Below are 14,900 nucleotides of genomic sequence, written 5' to 3' on the forward strand. Positions count from 1 at the left end.
AAGGTGCCCGGGGGTGTCCCGCTCCCTGTGCTTGGTGTGTGTCCTTGTCCCCTGGCGTGGGGAGGGCTGTCTCCGTCTCGGGGTGTGGTGCAGGGGGGTGCCCCTGCTTGTGGATGCAGTGCAGGGGACGGTGCCCGTGTCTTGGGGTGCAGTGGGGGGGGGGGACGACTTGGGGTGTCCCTGTCTCTGGGTGCAGTATAGGTTGCCCAGGAGTGTCCCTGTCCCTGTGACTGGGTAGGGGGGTGTGCCTCAGGGGGGGACCCTTGTCCCCTGGTGCAGTGCAGGGGGGTCTGAGGGGTGTCCCTGTCTCGGGGTGCAGTGCGGGGGCGGGGGGGAGACCGGGGGTGTCCCTGTCTCTGGCTGCAGTGCAGAGGGTTGTCCAGGGGGGTGTCCCTGTCCCTGACTGCAGCACAGGGGGATGCCCGGCAGTGGGGGTGCGGGGGGCCCCGCGGGGGGGCGGGGCGTCCCCGTCCACAGCTGCAGCGCAGGAGGGTGCCCGGGGGGGGGATGGGGGGTGGTGTGTGTGTGTCCAGGTCCCCGGAGCAGCAGAGAGGGGTGCCCCGGTGCAGGGGGGGGGTGCCCGGCAGGGGCGTTCGTGTCCCTGTGGGTGCCGGGCGGGGTGTTTGTGTCCCCGGTGCAGTACTGGGGGGTGCCCGGGGGGGGTGTGTTCGTGTCCCCGGTGGGGGTGTCGGTGTCCCCCACGGGTGCCGGGGGGGTTGTTTGTGTCCCCGGAGGGGGCTCCGGGGGCGTGCGTTTGTGTCCCCAGTGCAGCGGGCGGGGGGTGTTGACGTCCCCGGTGGGTGCAGGGGGTGTGTTTGTGTCCCCGGGGCGGGAGGGGGTGTCGGTGTCCCCGGGGGGTGCCGGGGGAGGGTGTCCCCGTCCCGGAGCGCAGGGCGGGGGGTGTCCGGGGCGGCGACAGGCGGGGGCGGTGCGGGGCGGGCCGGGCCGGTCCCCGGCGCTATAAAGGTTCCGGGGGCGGCGGCAGCGCGTCCCCTCCCGGCGGCGGCGGCGCGGAGCGGAGCGGAGCGGTGCGGGCGGCGGTGCGGGCGGCGGTGCGGGCTGCGGTACCACCAGCAGCGGCGGCTCTGCGGGGCCGCGCCGGTGAGCGCCGCCGGGGCGGGGGGACGGGGCCGCGGACTCCGTGCGGGGCCGCAGCCGTCTGACACCCCATCCCCCCGCAACTCTCCCCGCAGGTTTCGGCCACCCCCCGGACTCCCCTCCGGCTCTGCCCGTCCCTCCGCCTCCCTCTTCCCGCCCTCCCCCCCCCGCCCCGTTTAGTTTTGGTTTTTTTTTTTTATCGCCTCCCCCGCCTCCCATTTCTCCCAGCAACACCGCCCCCCCCCCGCTCCGCGCCCCCCCCCCCCCCGCCCCCCGCAGCAAGATGGTGCAGAAGAAATCAGAGATCCCGGGTTTCCACCGCTCCTTCAAGGTAAGGGGCTGCTCCCCTCCCTGGGGATGCTCCGGGGGGGGGAGCTCGGGGGATGCTTCGGGGAGACTCCGGGGGGGTGCGGGCAGGGCCGGTGCGGGCCCGCGGCGACCGGATCCTGCGCTCTGCAGCGCTCAGCGCCACATCCCCTGCTTTTGGGGGGGGGGGGGGGGGGGGTTGGGAGAAAGGGGACAGAACCGCTCCTGCCCGCCGCACCCCCCACCCCTTCTCGACACTCCCCCCGAAGGAGGGAAGCACCGGGGCGGTGCCACCCGAAGCGGGCAGCGGGACCCCCCTGTTCTCCACCCCACCCCCCGGGGTCGGGGTGCTCCCGGGGGTCGGCTCCGCAGCCCCCCCCCCCCCCACCCCATCCCGGCCCTGGGTGGGCGCTGGGGTGCTGCATCCAGGCTCCGCTCGCCCTGCGGTTCCCACGGGGGTCCCCCGTGGGGTGGGGGTGGCTGCACCCCAAATCTGCGAGCAGGGTGCTGGGCCGCAGCCGGGGGGGTCGGGGGGGGTTGCAGGGGCTCAGGACCTGTTGTGCAAACATCTTGTGCGAGGGCCGGATCCGGGCACACACGTTCTCAGGCCCCCCAGGGGTGGCCAGGACACCCTCAGCCCTGTCACACCGCGTCTCTCCTGGCCGCTGTCGTGCTCCGTGGGGGGTGGGGGGGGTGGGGGGGTGGGGGGGTGGGGGCCCGATCCTGCCGGGTCCCACTCCCCTCAATGCCGGCTCTTGTCCCGCCTGCGGCACAGCGGCTTCGTGGGATCTTTGTTTAGTTTGGCTCCCGGTGCTCTGAGGGATGCCGGGAGCTCACCCGAAACCTGCCCGGCTTATTTTAGCTGACACCTAATCCTGTTTTTAAGGCTTTTGGCTGGGGTTTGTCTCCCTCCCCGCCCCGCCTCCCCCCGGGCAGCTGGGGACTGGGGACACGGGGACACCTCGGATGTGCTGATGGAGCCAGTGCGCAGCGTCCGCCCCGCACTTCCCATCCCCCAAAGCTTTTGTGTGTCGGTGCTGCGGCAGCTGGCAGGGCCCCCCGTGTCCCCCCCGCCCCGGGAGGCCTCATCCTGCCCCCGGTGCAGGGACACGGGCCAGAGCTGCTCATCCCAGGAAAGCGGCCACCCTGACACAGGGCCTTGGCCCCTGGCCGGGGCGGGGGGGTGGGGGGCTGGCAGCTGAAGGGCGACGCTGCAAATTCAGATTATTTTTTTGCGGGGAGGAAGCTGGCAAAACGCTGTGCAGGTTTGGCCCCAGAGGTCTGGAGTGGTGCTTGGGGTGGGGAGGGGGGGGCGTGGAGCGGGTGTGACCCTGGGGACCTCTCTGCCCCCCCCACTTCTCCCCCCAACCCCCCCCAAGGCTGCCCTGGCAGTAAACAGGCGTTTTCTGGCGGCGGTGGCTGGGGTTTGGTGTTCTTGCGCCGGGGCTGGCAGCCGGCCGGGGCACCGGGGCGGGTTTGGGAATGCCGCTGGGAGCTGCCACCTCCACCCAAGCAGATTTCGTAACCCTGCAGAGGATGGGGCCCTTTCGCCTCCCTGGCCAGGCACCCCGGTGCTGCCCCGTCCCACGGTGGGGGGCAGAGGGTTCCCGTGTCCCCTTTGGGGTGCTGAGACTGGAGCCAGCGGGGTTTGGGGTGGGGGTGGCAGCGTTTCCTGTGCCCTTCCCCAGTCTGGGGCGCAGGGAGGAGTTGAGGTAGGGCCTGGTCCTGCCAGGTCGCAGGTGTCCCACAGCCCAGGGGGCACAACAGTCACCGGAGCAGGGCTAAGCAGGCCCACTGTGACCTTGTGGGGAGCCAGGAGGACGCGGCACCATGACTCTGGAGCCCGTCCTGCCCCGTGGCTTTTCTTCCTCCCCCGTCACTGTAGCTCAGGTCTGGGTAGAGATTTGGGGTTGGGTCAGGTCGGTGCAGGTGGCCCCAGCCCCTCTCATCATCCCTGGGGCAGCTGGCATGGAGGCATGACCCGGCAGCACCATCCCCATCAGGAGATGTGGTCAAACCCTTCTTCCTCTTCCCATGGCTCTCCCTGGGACTTCGCCAGGTCCCTCCTGCAGCAGCACCGTGTCCCGCACTGGTGGGGTGGGTGGGCTCTGTGCTGGGCAGCCGGCAGCAGCTGATCTGGTGGCTGCCATCTCACTCTGGTTCTTGGCCCCCGCAGGGACAAAACCCCTTTGACCTGGAGTTCGACCAGTCCAACCACCTGGAGCCCGTCTTCAACTTCGAGTGCCCGTCCCGACCCGGTGAGCTGCGGGTGCCTCCCGCAGGGCTGCATCCCGGGGGGGGTCCTCCCATCCTCATCCCCGGGATGGTGGCCCTTTGCACTCCCCCGGGGTAGCGATGCTGGGGGAGCATGGGGCAGATGGGGGTGACTCACCCTGGTGGCTTTGCTCCGGCGCAGACATGCCTTCAAGTCAACCCATCGATATCCCTGATGCCAAGAAAAGGAACAAGAAAAAGAAGCGCTGCAGAGCCACTGACAGCTTCTCCGGCAGGTTTGAAGGTGAGCAGGGCTGCCGGGGGTCCCCCCCCAACCTGGAGCAGGGCTGGGGCCCTCCTGACATCCCCAGGCTTGGGGACAGCCCAGGGAGAGGGATGGCCGTGGCGTCCCACGCTGTGGTGGGGCCAGCGGCTCAGTCGACCTCTCCCCTGCCAGATGTTTACCAGCTGCAGGAGGAGGTGCTGGGAGAAGGGGCCCATGCCAGAGTCCAGTCCTGCGTTAACCTCATCACCAACAAGGAGTACGCGGTGAAGGTAAAGCTCTGCTGCTCAGGGCTGCAGGCCCGGCTCCCTCCACCTCCTGCCTCAGTTTCCCTTTCCACCCTCCGCATTTCGGGCTCTCCTGTGACTGTGCGGCGCTGGCACAGGATGACAGTTTCCTGTGCTGGAGGGGAAGGAGAGGGGACAGGAGTGCGGCAGGATGGGGCTGTGCAGGTGGCACACTGTGCTCTGCCACCACCTGTCTCCGGGGTCCTTGGTCAACCCCCTTAGCCATGCTCCTCTGCCTGTAAATTAGAGCAGTCGGGAGATTAAATTAACACTTGCGACGTGTCTGGGGACTTGGGGCAAGCAGGGGCATGTGGTGCCAGCAGGGTGGCCAGTCCCGCTCGCCCTGGGAGGGCCTCCATGCCCCTGTGAGCATGGGGGCGCTGGAGGGGGTTGGGAGGAGCCGGCTGCTTTTGGGGTCAGGGGTGGTGGTCCCACAGCCCCGCACCCTGCTGGCTCCTGGCCACAGCACAAAGGGGCTGGGACGGGCCCCATGGCCAAATGTTGTTGGCTTCCCCCATCACCCCGGGGGGGCTTTGGGGGGAAACTGAGGTAGGAGGGAGGGCTGCACGGCAGTAGGGTGCACTGTGTGCCCCAAAGGGCCGGGGGCAGCATCCTGCTCTCCCCTCTGGGTGGGGACCCCCTGTGCATGCTGTGGCCCATCTACCCATCACCTGCCGTGCCAGCGCCCTTCTCGGCTGCCAGGGCTCGGGTGTCACATGGACCTCGCCTTGGCTGAGGCCCCAGGAGGGAGCGGCTTGGCACCGCCGCCAGGAACAGCCTGTTCTGCTGCCTTAACCCCTTCGGGAACCCCCTGCCTGCCTCTGCCCGGACCTGGGGGTCCTCAGCCACCGGCAGGGTGGGGGTACAGCAGCTGCCAGCTGTGTGTGTCCCCCACCCCGATACTGGTGCCTCGCCCTGAGCCTCCCCCCATTTTCATTTCAGATCATCGAGAAGCGCCTGGGACACATCCGTAGCAGGGTCTTCCGCGAGGTGGAGATGCTGTATCAGTGCCAGGGACACAGGTACCACGGGGCAGCCATCGTGTCCCTGTCCCCCCCACCCCCAGTGACTGTGGGGAGTAGGCTGAGAACGGGCTGACGCTCGAGACACCCGTGGGCTGCAGCCAGGCAGCCCTCCCCTTGGCCTCGCCCCGTTAAACGGTTTGTCATGACAACGGGGGCCATGGCAGCCAAGTTGGAGCAGTGCCGAGCGGGGGGGCCGAGCCGTGGCGGCGGCGTTTGCCATCAGCGCTGCGGAGCGGGGCCGTTTCTGGCGAGGGGCGAGCGAGCCAGGAGGAGGGTCTGCGAGCAATTAGGGAGCAGAGCCGGGCGCTGACAGTCCCGCTCCCCCCTGGAATGCAGCCGGGGGGCCCCCGGCCGTGTGGTTTCAATCACTGGAAACCTAATTTTCCTGTCCCATATCCCGCCCCCCCCGGGGGGTGTGGGGGCTGCAGGGAGCGGGAGGACCCCAGGAGGTTTTTGGGGGGACGCTGGGCTGATGCTGGTGTCCCTGCAGGAACGTCCTGGAGCTGATTGAGTTCTTCGAGGAGGAGGAGAGGTTTTACCTGGTGTTTGAGAAGATGCGAGGGGGTGAGTGCGGTGCTGGGGCGGGGGGAGCTGGGGGGATGGGAGCCCCCCACGAGCCCCACACTCATTTCTCACCTGGCCACAGGCTCCATCCTGACCCACATCCACCGGAGACGCCACTTCAACGAGCTGGAGGCCAGCGTGGTGGTGCAGGATATTGCCAGTGCCCTGCACTTTTTGCACAATAAAGGTGAGCTGGGACGCCCCGGGTGGGTGCTGCCGTGCTCTCCCCCAGTGGGTGCTGCCTCCCCGCATCCTCCTGTCTCGGGGACAGTCCCGGCCCCGGCTGCGCAGGATCAGGCCCAGCCGCATCGTGAGGCTTCGCGTGGTGCGGAGCCGGTTCCTCCAGTTTGGCCGGGACTCGGGGCCAGCAGCAATTTTTTGCCCTTCGCCACGACGCAGGTGGTGATTTGGGGTGGGGAGGGAGGGGTCCGTGAGCCACCCCCAGACATCTTGCCGTGGAGGGGGGCATTTTTTGCCCTTATTGTCTCTTCTTCTCCCCCCCTCTCCCAGGAATCGCACACAGGGATCTAAAACCAGAAAATATTCTGTGCGAGAGCCCGGACCAGGTGATCCAGGGGCAGCTGGGGTGGGGGTATAGGGGGGGGGGGGGGGGGAGGTACAAGGGGGTGCTGCCCGGGGTGGGGGGTGCAGCGTAGGGGTGTTGCCGGGGGGGGAGGCACAGGACCCCCCCCCGACGGGGTGGTGTGAAGCATGATACAACCAGGCGTTACAAGCAGCGGGGGTGCAAAAGCAAGGCTGCGGGTCCCCAGGGGGCTGCTGGGGGGGGGGGGGGGGGGTGTCACCGACCACTCCTTTTACCCCCCCCCCCCCCCACGCCCCCAGGTCTCCCCAGTGAAGATCTGCGACTTTGACCTGGGAAGCGGCATCAAACTCAACGGCGATTGCTCCCCCATTTCCACCCCGGAGCTGCTCACCCCCGTAAGCGTGGGAACCTTGGGGATGGGGGAGGGAACTGTTCTTGGGGGGGGCGGGGGGGGGGGCTGGCAATGGGGGGCCCTCCCCCCACTGCCCTATAGTCTTTGGGGGCCAGGTCTGCATGCGGAACCCTGCCCTGCCCCTTGCTGCCGTGGCTGATGCTGTGTGTCGTGTCCCCCCCCCCCGCCGCGGCGGCGGGCGAGATGCGGTTACATAAGGTGGGGGGGGGCGGGGGGGCTGGCGCAGAGCCCGGGCTGCCTGAGCCTTAGCAACAGCCGGCCCCGGCGGAGGCGGCTGCGCGGAGGCTGGCGCTCGTGGGGAGAAGTGGGTCAGGCAAGGGGGGGGCCCCTGATCTAACACACACCCCACCCCCCCCGGTGGTGGGTGAGAGGGAGCTGCGGCCTCCCCGCTGTGGGGTGCTGCTCGCAGACCTCGCAGGGTGGACACCCTGAAATCTTCTGGGGGGACCCCCATGTTGCCAGGAGCCACCCCACTTTCTGGGGAGGGGATGCTGAGTGTGGGGCCCCTCCCCCCACCAAATCATGGAAAGCCCCACTCCACTTATCGCAAGCAACAGCCCCCCCGCCCCTGCAGGGTGTTGCCCTGCACCCCAGTGTTTTTGGGGTGCTCACGTGCAGGGAAGGACATAGCCCGTCCAATGTGGGGTGCACAAGGGTGGGGGGTGGCAAAATACCCCAGCCCCCCTGTTCCTCTGCATTTACCCTCTTCCTGGGGCAGGGGCTGATTTACTGAGGTGTCCTGAGTTTCCTCAGTCTCAGCAATGGGGGTGGGCTGCCCTGTTCCTGCAGGGTTAAAGGTGGTTGGGGTTTATTTTTTTTTATTTTTTTTTTTTTTGTCCTGCGGTGGCATCAGCTGCTGGGGCTGACGAGGACTCTCGTTAGGAGGCCTCTCGTTATGTTACGGGGTGATTATCTGCTGGCTGCAGCTTTTTCTCTCCCCTGGTCACGAGGCCCGTGTGGGCTGCGGGTCACGTGCGCTGGAAAGCCCCAGAGTCCTGGGAGCGCTGGGGGAACGGCCCCAGCCTCGCCTTGCATCACTCTGAACTCCTCCTCCGTGGCCGGATCCTGCGCCTGCTCCGGCGGCCCTGCCCGCCGCAGGCAGGGAGCAGGCAGGGCCCCACCGCCCGCCTGCGGCGCTCTGCGGCTGCTGCTGGGCCATGGGACTGAGCCGGTTGGGTGGTGCTGGCGGTGCTGCGGAGCGTGGGTCCGGCCTCGCCGGGTGCTCTGCCCCGGGAGGGGGTTGCACCCCTTCAGGCTTTTTTCTTTTTGGGGGGGTGGCAGCCCCTCCCAGAGTTCGGTGACCCCTGGAGTAGCAGGTTTGTGAGATCCCCTGCGTGTGGTAGGGCTCAGTGAGAAACCCAGCAGGGGTGGTCTGCCCTGCCAGGAGCAAACCTGGGGAGCAGCCGGGTCTGCACCCTCACTCCTGCCTGCACGTGGGGACCCCCAACAGCAGAAGGACACGGAGCTGTTGGAGCAGGGCCAGAGGAGGCCCCGGAGATGCTGGGAGGGCTGGAGCCCCTCTGCTGGGAGGACAGGCTGAGAGAGCTGGGGGGGTTCAGCCTGGAGAAGAGAAGGCTCCGCGGAGACCTTCCAGCCCCTTCCAGTCCCTAAAGGGGCTCCAGGAAAGTTGGGGAGGGACTCTGGAGCAGGGAGGGGAGCCACAGGACAAGGGGGAAGGGTTTGAAACTGGAAGAGGGGGGATTGAGATGAGATGTGAGGCAGAAATTGTTTGCTGTGAGGGGGGTGAGCCCCTGGCCCAGGTTGCCCAGAGAAGCTGTGGCTGCCCCATCCCTGGAGGGGTTCAAGGCCAGGTTGGAGGGGGCTTGGAGCAACCTGGGCTGGTGGGAGGTGTCCCTGCCCAGGGCAGGGGGTGCCACTGGGTGGGCTTTAAGGTCCCTTCCCACCCAAACTAGTCTGTGATTTCAGGGGGTGCAGGCCCCCCTAGCCAGCACAGCTGTGTCCCATTGGTCCCCTGTCCCTTGAGCCCCCCATGCCAGGGCTCACCCACCCCCACCTCTCTCCACAGTGCGGCTCCGCTGAGTACATGGCCCCAGAGGTGGTGGAAGCCTTCAACGAGGAGGCATCCATCTATGACAAGCGCTGTGACCTGTGGAGCCTGGGCGTCATCCTGTACATCATGCTGAGCGGGTACCCCCCCTTCGTGGGCCACTGCGGCTCTGACTGTGGCTGGGACCGGGGCGAGGCATGTCACACCTGCCAGGTGCGCGGGGGGACCCCGGCGTCGCTGAAACCCGCCGCTGATTTGGCAGCACCGCTCCCGGCTCAGCCCCCTTTTTTTTTTTTTGTTTTTCTTTCCCATCCTCCCACCCCAGAACATGCTCTTCGAGAGCATCCAGGAGGGGAAGTACGAGTTTCCCGACAAGGACTGGGCGCACATCTCCTTCGGAGCCAAAGACCTCATTTCCAAGCTGCTGGTGAGAGATGCCAAGAAGCGACTCAGCGCAGCCCAGGTCCTGGAGCACCCCTGGGTGCAGGGGGTGAGTGCTGTGCCCCCCCCCGACTCCGCTCCCCAAAGCCAGGGTGGGGGACACCCCCCCCCCGTGGGCTGCCCATCTCTGACCGCCTGCGTTTTGTTGCAGTGCGCCCCAGACAATACCCTGCCGACCCCCATCATCCTGCAGAGGTGAGTGTGGGTGGCCCTGGGATGTGGGAAGAGGGGGGGGGGCGTCAACATGTCCCAGCCCCACCCTACCCCCCAAATCCTGGCCTCAGTGGGCTGCTCTCTGCTGCAGCTCTTGCTGTCTGGGCAGCGGTTGCAGCACGTGATACGGGTTCAAGCCGTGGTTTGGTGCCTGACGGGTCTGGCGTGGTGTGCACGCAAGGAGGGACGCCCCGATATTTGACCCCCAACCTTCCTCCTGCCCCCCGCCTCACATCCCACCCTGAGCCTCTGCCTCCCCCGCAGGAACAGCAGTGCCAAAGAGCTCACCTCCTTCGCCGCTGAGGCCATCGCTGTCAACCGCCAGCTGACACGGCATGACGAGGACGAGGAGGAGGAGGCGGAGGAGGAAGCACGACCCATCATCATCAAAGCTACCTCACGGGCCATGCAGCTCTCCCCCCCCTCCGAGTCCAAGCTGGCCAAGCGGCGGCAGAAGAGCAGCCTGGCCAAGGCGGTGGCTGCCGGGCAGCACCTGGTGGCCCCACTGGTCCTGGTGGCCGACCAAGCCTGAGCTGTGCCCCTCGGACCTGCTGTACCCTGTGTCCCTCTTCCTCCTTCTTTCTTTCTTCCCCGCGCCCTGCCCCCCCCACCACCCAAAACCCCACCGTTTCTGGCTAGTGACAAGATCAGGACTCATCCCTGTGGCTGGTTTCCAAGGTTTTGCTGATCTTGTAGGTCTGGGGGTGGGAGGGTTTGTTTAAGATCTTTCTTTTTTTTAAGGTATTAAATCAAGCGTGAGGTTGCTTCACGCAGGGCACACTCAAGAACATCTGACAGACACACGGACTTTTGTTTCCCGACTCTTGGTTTCTCCTCTGACATTTTTTCCCCCCTCCCGGACACCAAAGGACTCTTTGTATCCGCGGCTGCTTTGACGATTTCAGCTCATTTCATACTGTGAACAAAAGACCCTCGGTCGCGTTTTCAACAACGGGAGTCACGTTTTAACCTCGTCCCTCCCCTCGGAGCTGCAGGTCTTTCTCCGATGTTGGGGTAGATCCCACAACCCCCTCCCTCCCAGGGGCCCAAGAGGCACCTACTGGGTGCGGGGAGCCCCTCCGTCCCATGCTTGGGGATGTCCCCGGCTGCGCTTTGTGGGGACGCAGTGGGTGTTGTGCAGGGAACCGCTTGGGCTGGGGAGATGGTGCCAGCGAGGGAGCAGTGCCCTGTCCCACCGAACCACCCTCTCTCCTCGGCAGCCCGTTTCCAGAATAAGCTATTCACCCCCCTTTTTTTTTTTTTCTTTTTTTAGTTGTTCGTTTTAAACTGCTAGCTGTGCTTCTCTACAGGGCACGGAGAAATGTCTTCCTTTCCTCCCATGCTCCTGCCAGCAGCTCCCTGGGTGCAAGGTCAGAGCCGGGGGGGGGGGGGGGACGACGACGACACGGGACAGGACACATGCATGGGTGTCTGGGGCTGTGCTCTTGCGCCGGGTCGGGTGTTGCACCCCTGTTTTCAGAGGGGCTGCTCGCCAGTGGCTCTGCCGTCGTGGAGGCCCAAGAGGAGGTTGAGGTCTACAGGGTGGCCGGAGCAGCTAAAAAAATCCCCACAAAACCCCTCTGGGAATAGCAGGGAAAGCGAAGGACACCCCTTTAAAAGGTGTTGGGACCTGGCGCAGGGCAATGTGACCTGGCATGGCCTCGGGCTGGCCCCAAGGCTGCTGTGGCAGAGGGTCTGGGGACAGGGAGGGTGCCAAGGGATGCCAGTGGGCAAGTGGCCGGGCTGGCGGCAGCCCCGGTGCAGGAGAGCAGCCCAGGATGTGGGGCTGGAGGGTTTGGGGTCTGGGCAGCAGCGCCCGGTCAGTGCAGGGCTGACGGGGGAGAGCCGGGCGTGTGTGTTCACGCATGTGCATGTGTGTTCTTGCGTGTGCATCCATCTTCATGTGTGTTCATGCGTGATGTTGCCCTTTCCTCGGAGCTTGCTTCGGGGAAGGGAGAGAATGCGAGTAGGGAAAGGACTCGGAATGCTGGATTGGGACGAGGCCCTTGTTTGGGTTCTGCCGCGCAGGGCTGGATCTGTCCGGGTGAGCGGTGCCTGTGCTGGGTCTCCAGCTCCTCCAAACACCCCCTGCCCCACACACCAAACCGCCGCTCCCCACCATTGGGTGCTGCCGAGCTGCGCCCATTGCCCTCCCTGCGTCTCCCAGGCCAGCGCAGTGGGAGGGAGGGTGCCCCCTCCGTTAGCCGTCTCCTCTCCCTTCCAAAACTCAATGCTTTGGGCTTTATATTTTTGCAAAGCAGCCTCGGCCAGTCGCATGCGCAGGGGAAGGCTTTGGGAGCTTCTTAGAGCTGGGGAAGAGACTTCCCTGGGTCTTCAGCTGAAGAGAGTCCCTGTCTCGGGGCGGGGGGAGTTCTCATTTTTATTTTAAGACTGCTGACAGCAATACTATGCAATATATGTTGGGGTTTTTTGTTTCAGGGAGGTGTGTGTGAGTGATCTCGGGTGTTGATGGAGTTTGGGGCAGGGACTGTCTTTTCTTGCCCCCCCCTCCAGGGAGGGCAGGTATCCCCCCCCCCCGCCCACAACCACCTTGCACTTGAGATCTTCCCTCTCCCCCGGTGCCCCCAGTCCCACCGCACAGTGTGGGGAGGAGTGGGGCAGTGGTGAGGGGAGGCCCCCCCCCCCCCCCGGACCCCACAGGCACCGGGATACCCGGGAGAGGCCTCCTTTAAAGGAAAAAAAAAAAAAATCCATCTTGATTGTACATTGTTACTTTTTATAGCTTATTTTGTTTTATCAGTTGTAGATAATTCCTTGTTGTCTTATATTAAGAAATACTTGAATGATGTACAGTACGCGATGCCTTGAGCTGGTATTGTGAAAGCTATTGTTAATGCTGCACGCCGCAGCCTTTTTTTTGTTTTTTTTTTTTTTAAAGAAAAAAAAATTTGTGGGAAGGGGCTGGCGGGGGGCTGTCTCTGAAATTTTTTTTGTCCCCCCTGTGCTTTTATTGGCAAACTGAGTTTCCCTCCTCTTCCCACGCATAAGACCTATCCCATATCTACGCGTACACACACACACACTCTCCTGATGGCTGGCGCAGGGCCTGGGCCACCTGCGCTGTGCGGGAGCTCGTCCCCATGGTTGTCCTCGTCCGGGGATGCTGGCGGGTGCTGCGGGTGTTTGCATGGAGGGGATGGACCTGCTGGGGGCGGGTGCGGTGGGGGGTGAAGCATCTGAGCTCTTTGCAGGTTGCTCAGCCCAGGTTTGGCTTTGCATTTTGGTTTGGGGGTTCCCCTCGAGGGGGCGGGACCCGTGTCACTGGGGTGGCGACCCCCCCCCAGCAGCTGTGGTGTGTGCGTGGCAGGGGCCCTGTGTTTAGAGAGCGTCCTTAAATGCCTTTAGAGCCGGGGGATCAACTCTGAAATGCCTCTAGTCCTCACTCGTGGTGGTGTTGGGCACCCCTGGGTGCCTTGGCAGCGTGGGGCCGGCACCGCAGCGGGCCGGCTGGGGAGATGCTCGTGCCGGGGCTGGACCTCCCCTCCCCACTGCCAGTGCCTCTCCCGGGGTGGTTTTCCAGACAGATGCTCCCCGACCTGGGCTCCAGCACCAGCGAACCCCTCTTGCCAACACCCTTCTGCCTCCTCTTCCTCTTTCAAAGCCTTTCCTCCACTATAGAGCATCTGTCTTGGAAATCAACTTTGAAAAGTTGGGGGTTTTTTATTTTAAGCTGGAAATTTTAAGCGTTTTGGCTTCCTCTCTTTCCCCCCTGCCCTTCCTTCAGCTGACTAACTCGACTTAGAACTGGTTAGAAACGTTTACTGTGAAGCTAACTCTTTTTTTATCAAAACAGGAGAAACTTTCTCCTCTTTACAACTGATGAAGACTGCCAAAGCTGGTTTGACAAGAGTCACGTTAACACGCTGTTGGTTTGTACAATGGCAGTCTCCACTCGGGGGCTGGCTGGAAAGTAAAAATGAAAATGGGGAAGAAAAAAAAAAAAACTGACAAAAAAAGGAAAAAAAAAAAACAACAACACAAAAACAAGCACTTTACTGTATGTACCAGGTGAACTGATACAGCTGAATTGAAGTTTTCCTTTATAACAATTGTTGATGCCAGAATTTTGTATTCTGTTTTGTAAGAATTTAATAAAAATGCATTGAGACCTATGTGGCTGGGGGCCGGGACTGGGGGGAGGGAAGTGAATTCCCCCAGGGCTCAATCCAAGGGCTCTTCCATGGTCGTCCTTCCCAGTCTCCACCAGCTCCTTTGCAGCTCGGTGCTGGTCCTAAGGGGTCTGGGAGGGCGGCCGGGGCCCGGGCTGGAGCTGCGGGGTTGGGATGCCAGGATTAGGGGCTGGCAGCGGCTCCGGCCCTGACTCACTTTTCCCAGCGGGATGGTGTGATCTGCCCAGTTCCCAAATGGGGGAGGCAGGGTCACGGTGCAGCACCGTGCCCTCTGCCAGCAGCAAACAGCGGCACAGAGGCTGCCCACTGCTGAGACCCCGGCCCGTTTTCCACCCCCCCCTTATCTGTCAGCTTGTGGAGGGGTGTTGCAGATGGAAATATTATGATTTAGCAGCGATTCAAAATTTATTAATGATTTGAAGGAGATCAAGAGGTTGAATTTCAGCACCACTGAATCATTAACTGATTTACAGAATGATTTAACAAAATAATTGAACGGCGACTTAATTACAGATTTGAAGATGACAAGATTGGCACTGACTGACTATAAGGTGTAGCCCAAATCAATACATACACCTGTGAGCAAAAGCATATAACTCAAGTTAATACATATAAGCAAAAGCTTCTAAGCATGCGCACGTGGGTCTCCAACTGCTGGGATCAAAGATCTCTTAGTAGTGGGTGCCTCTCGCGCCCTTTTGACTCCTACAAACAGAAGAACGTCCACGTTCTGTAAAGCTAGTGTCTATATCAGACGCGTAAAAATGAAGATGTGGATGAAAGAAGCTAGCCTATAATTAAAAATTTCCCTTTTCCCTGAGTTTAGAGTAAATACAGTGCATTGGCATTCCTCAACGGGCAGTGACCGAGACTGGAGAGGGGTTGACTCGCCCTGGTCTAACCCTGGGGCTGTCAGCCTGAGTGGCTCCTGACTCAGGGAGGGTGCTGGCCATCAGCCCCTGTGAGCCAGGAGAGCTCCAAGGGGCTCGCGAGAATTGCTCCTTATAGAATCTGAGATAATTGAATTTCAGCGGGTACTTTTGCACTCCGGCCCAGCTCAGACAGTGGAATATTCTGGTATTTCCCACCAGCTACACAAACCTAGAACTTGCGCGATCTTGGGGTCCTGGTATCCCCCCCTCTGTGGCCACGGAATCACGGAATCATGGAATCTTCAGAGTTGGAAGGGACCTCTAGAGATCATCTAGTCCAACTCCCCTGCTAAAGCAGGATTGCCTAAAGCACATCCCTCAGGGCTGCATCCAGGCGGGTCTTGAAAATCTCCAGAGAAGGGGACTCCACAACCTCCCTGTTGTGGGGGGTTCCAGTGGTTCCAGCACTGTTCCAGTGCTCT

At 63.2% G+C, this 14,900-nt stretch overlaps 1 protein-coding gene across 4 annotated transcripts; it reads left to right on the forward strand.

The window, feature by feature from the left end:
* The first annotated feature begins 979 nt into the window (after positions 1-979).
* Positions 980-13,528, forward strand: MKNK2 (MAPK interacting serine/threonine kinase 2). 4 transcript variants are annotated; one of them, XR_012584487.1, is made up of 16 exons: positions 980-1,101; positions 1,194-1,429; positions 3,581-3,662; positions 3,821-3,922; positions 4,076-4,173; positions 5,131-5,210; positions 5,704-5,777; positions 5,860-5,964; positions 6,288-6,343; positions 6,621-6,716; positions 8,760-8,954; positions 9,067-9,231; positions 9,334-9,377; positions 9,660-10,390; positions 10,669-10,765; positions 13,210-13,528. XR_012584487.1 is itself a non-coding variant. In XM_074565799.1 (14 exons), the coding sequence occupies exons 2-14, from the start codon at positions 1,382-1,384 to the stop codon at positions 9,925-9,927; spliced, it is 1,413 nt and encodes a 470-aa protein (XP_074421900.1). In that variant the 5' UTR covers positions 980-1,101; positions 1,194-1,381; the 3' UTR covers positions 9,928-13,528. The 4 variants fall into 4 exon arrangements, 1 of the variants encoding a protein (XP_074421900.1); XR_012584486.1 differs by having other exon boundaries at positions 9,660-10,765; XR_012584485.1 differs by having other exon boundaries at positions 10,669-13,528.
* The last annotated feature ends 1,372 nt before the right edge of the window (positions 13,529-14,900 follow it).

The sequence above is a fragment of the Larus michahellis genome, chromosome 23 (assembly GCF_964199755.1).
Source record: "Larus michahellis chromosome 23, bLarMic1.1, whole genome shotgun sequence".
Taxonomy (NCBI): Eukaryota; Metazoa; Chordata; class Aves; order Charadriiformes; family Laridae; genus Larus; species Larus michahellis.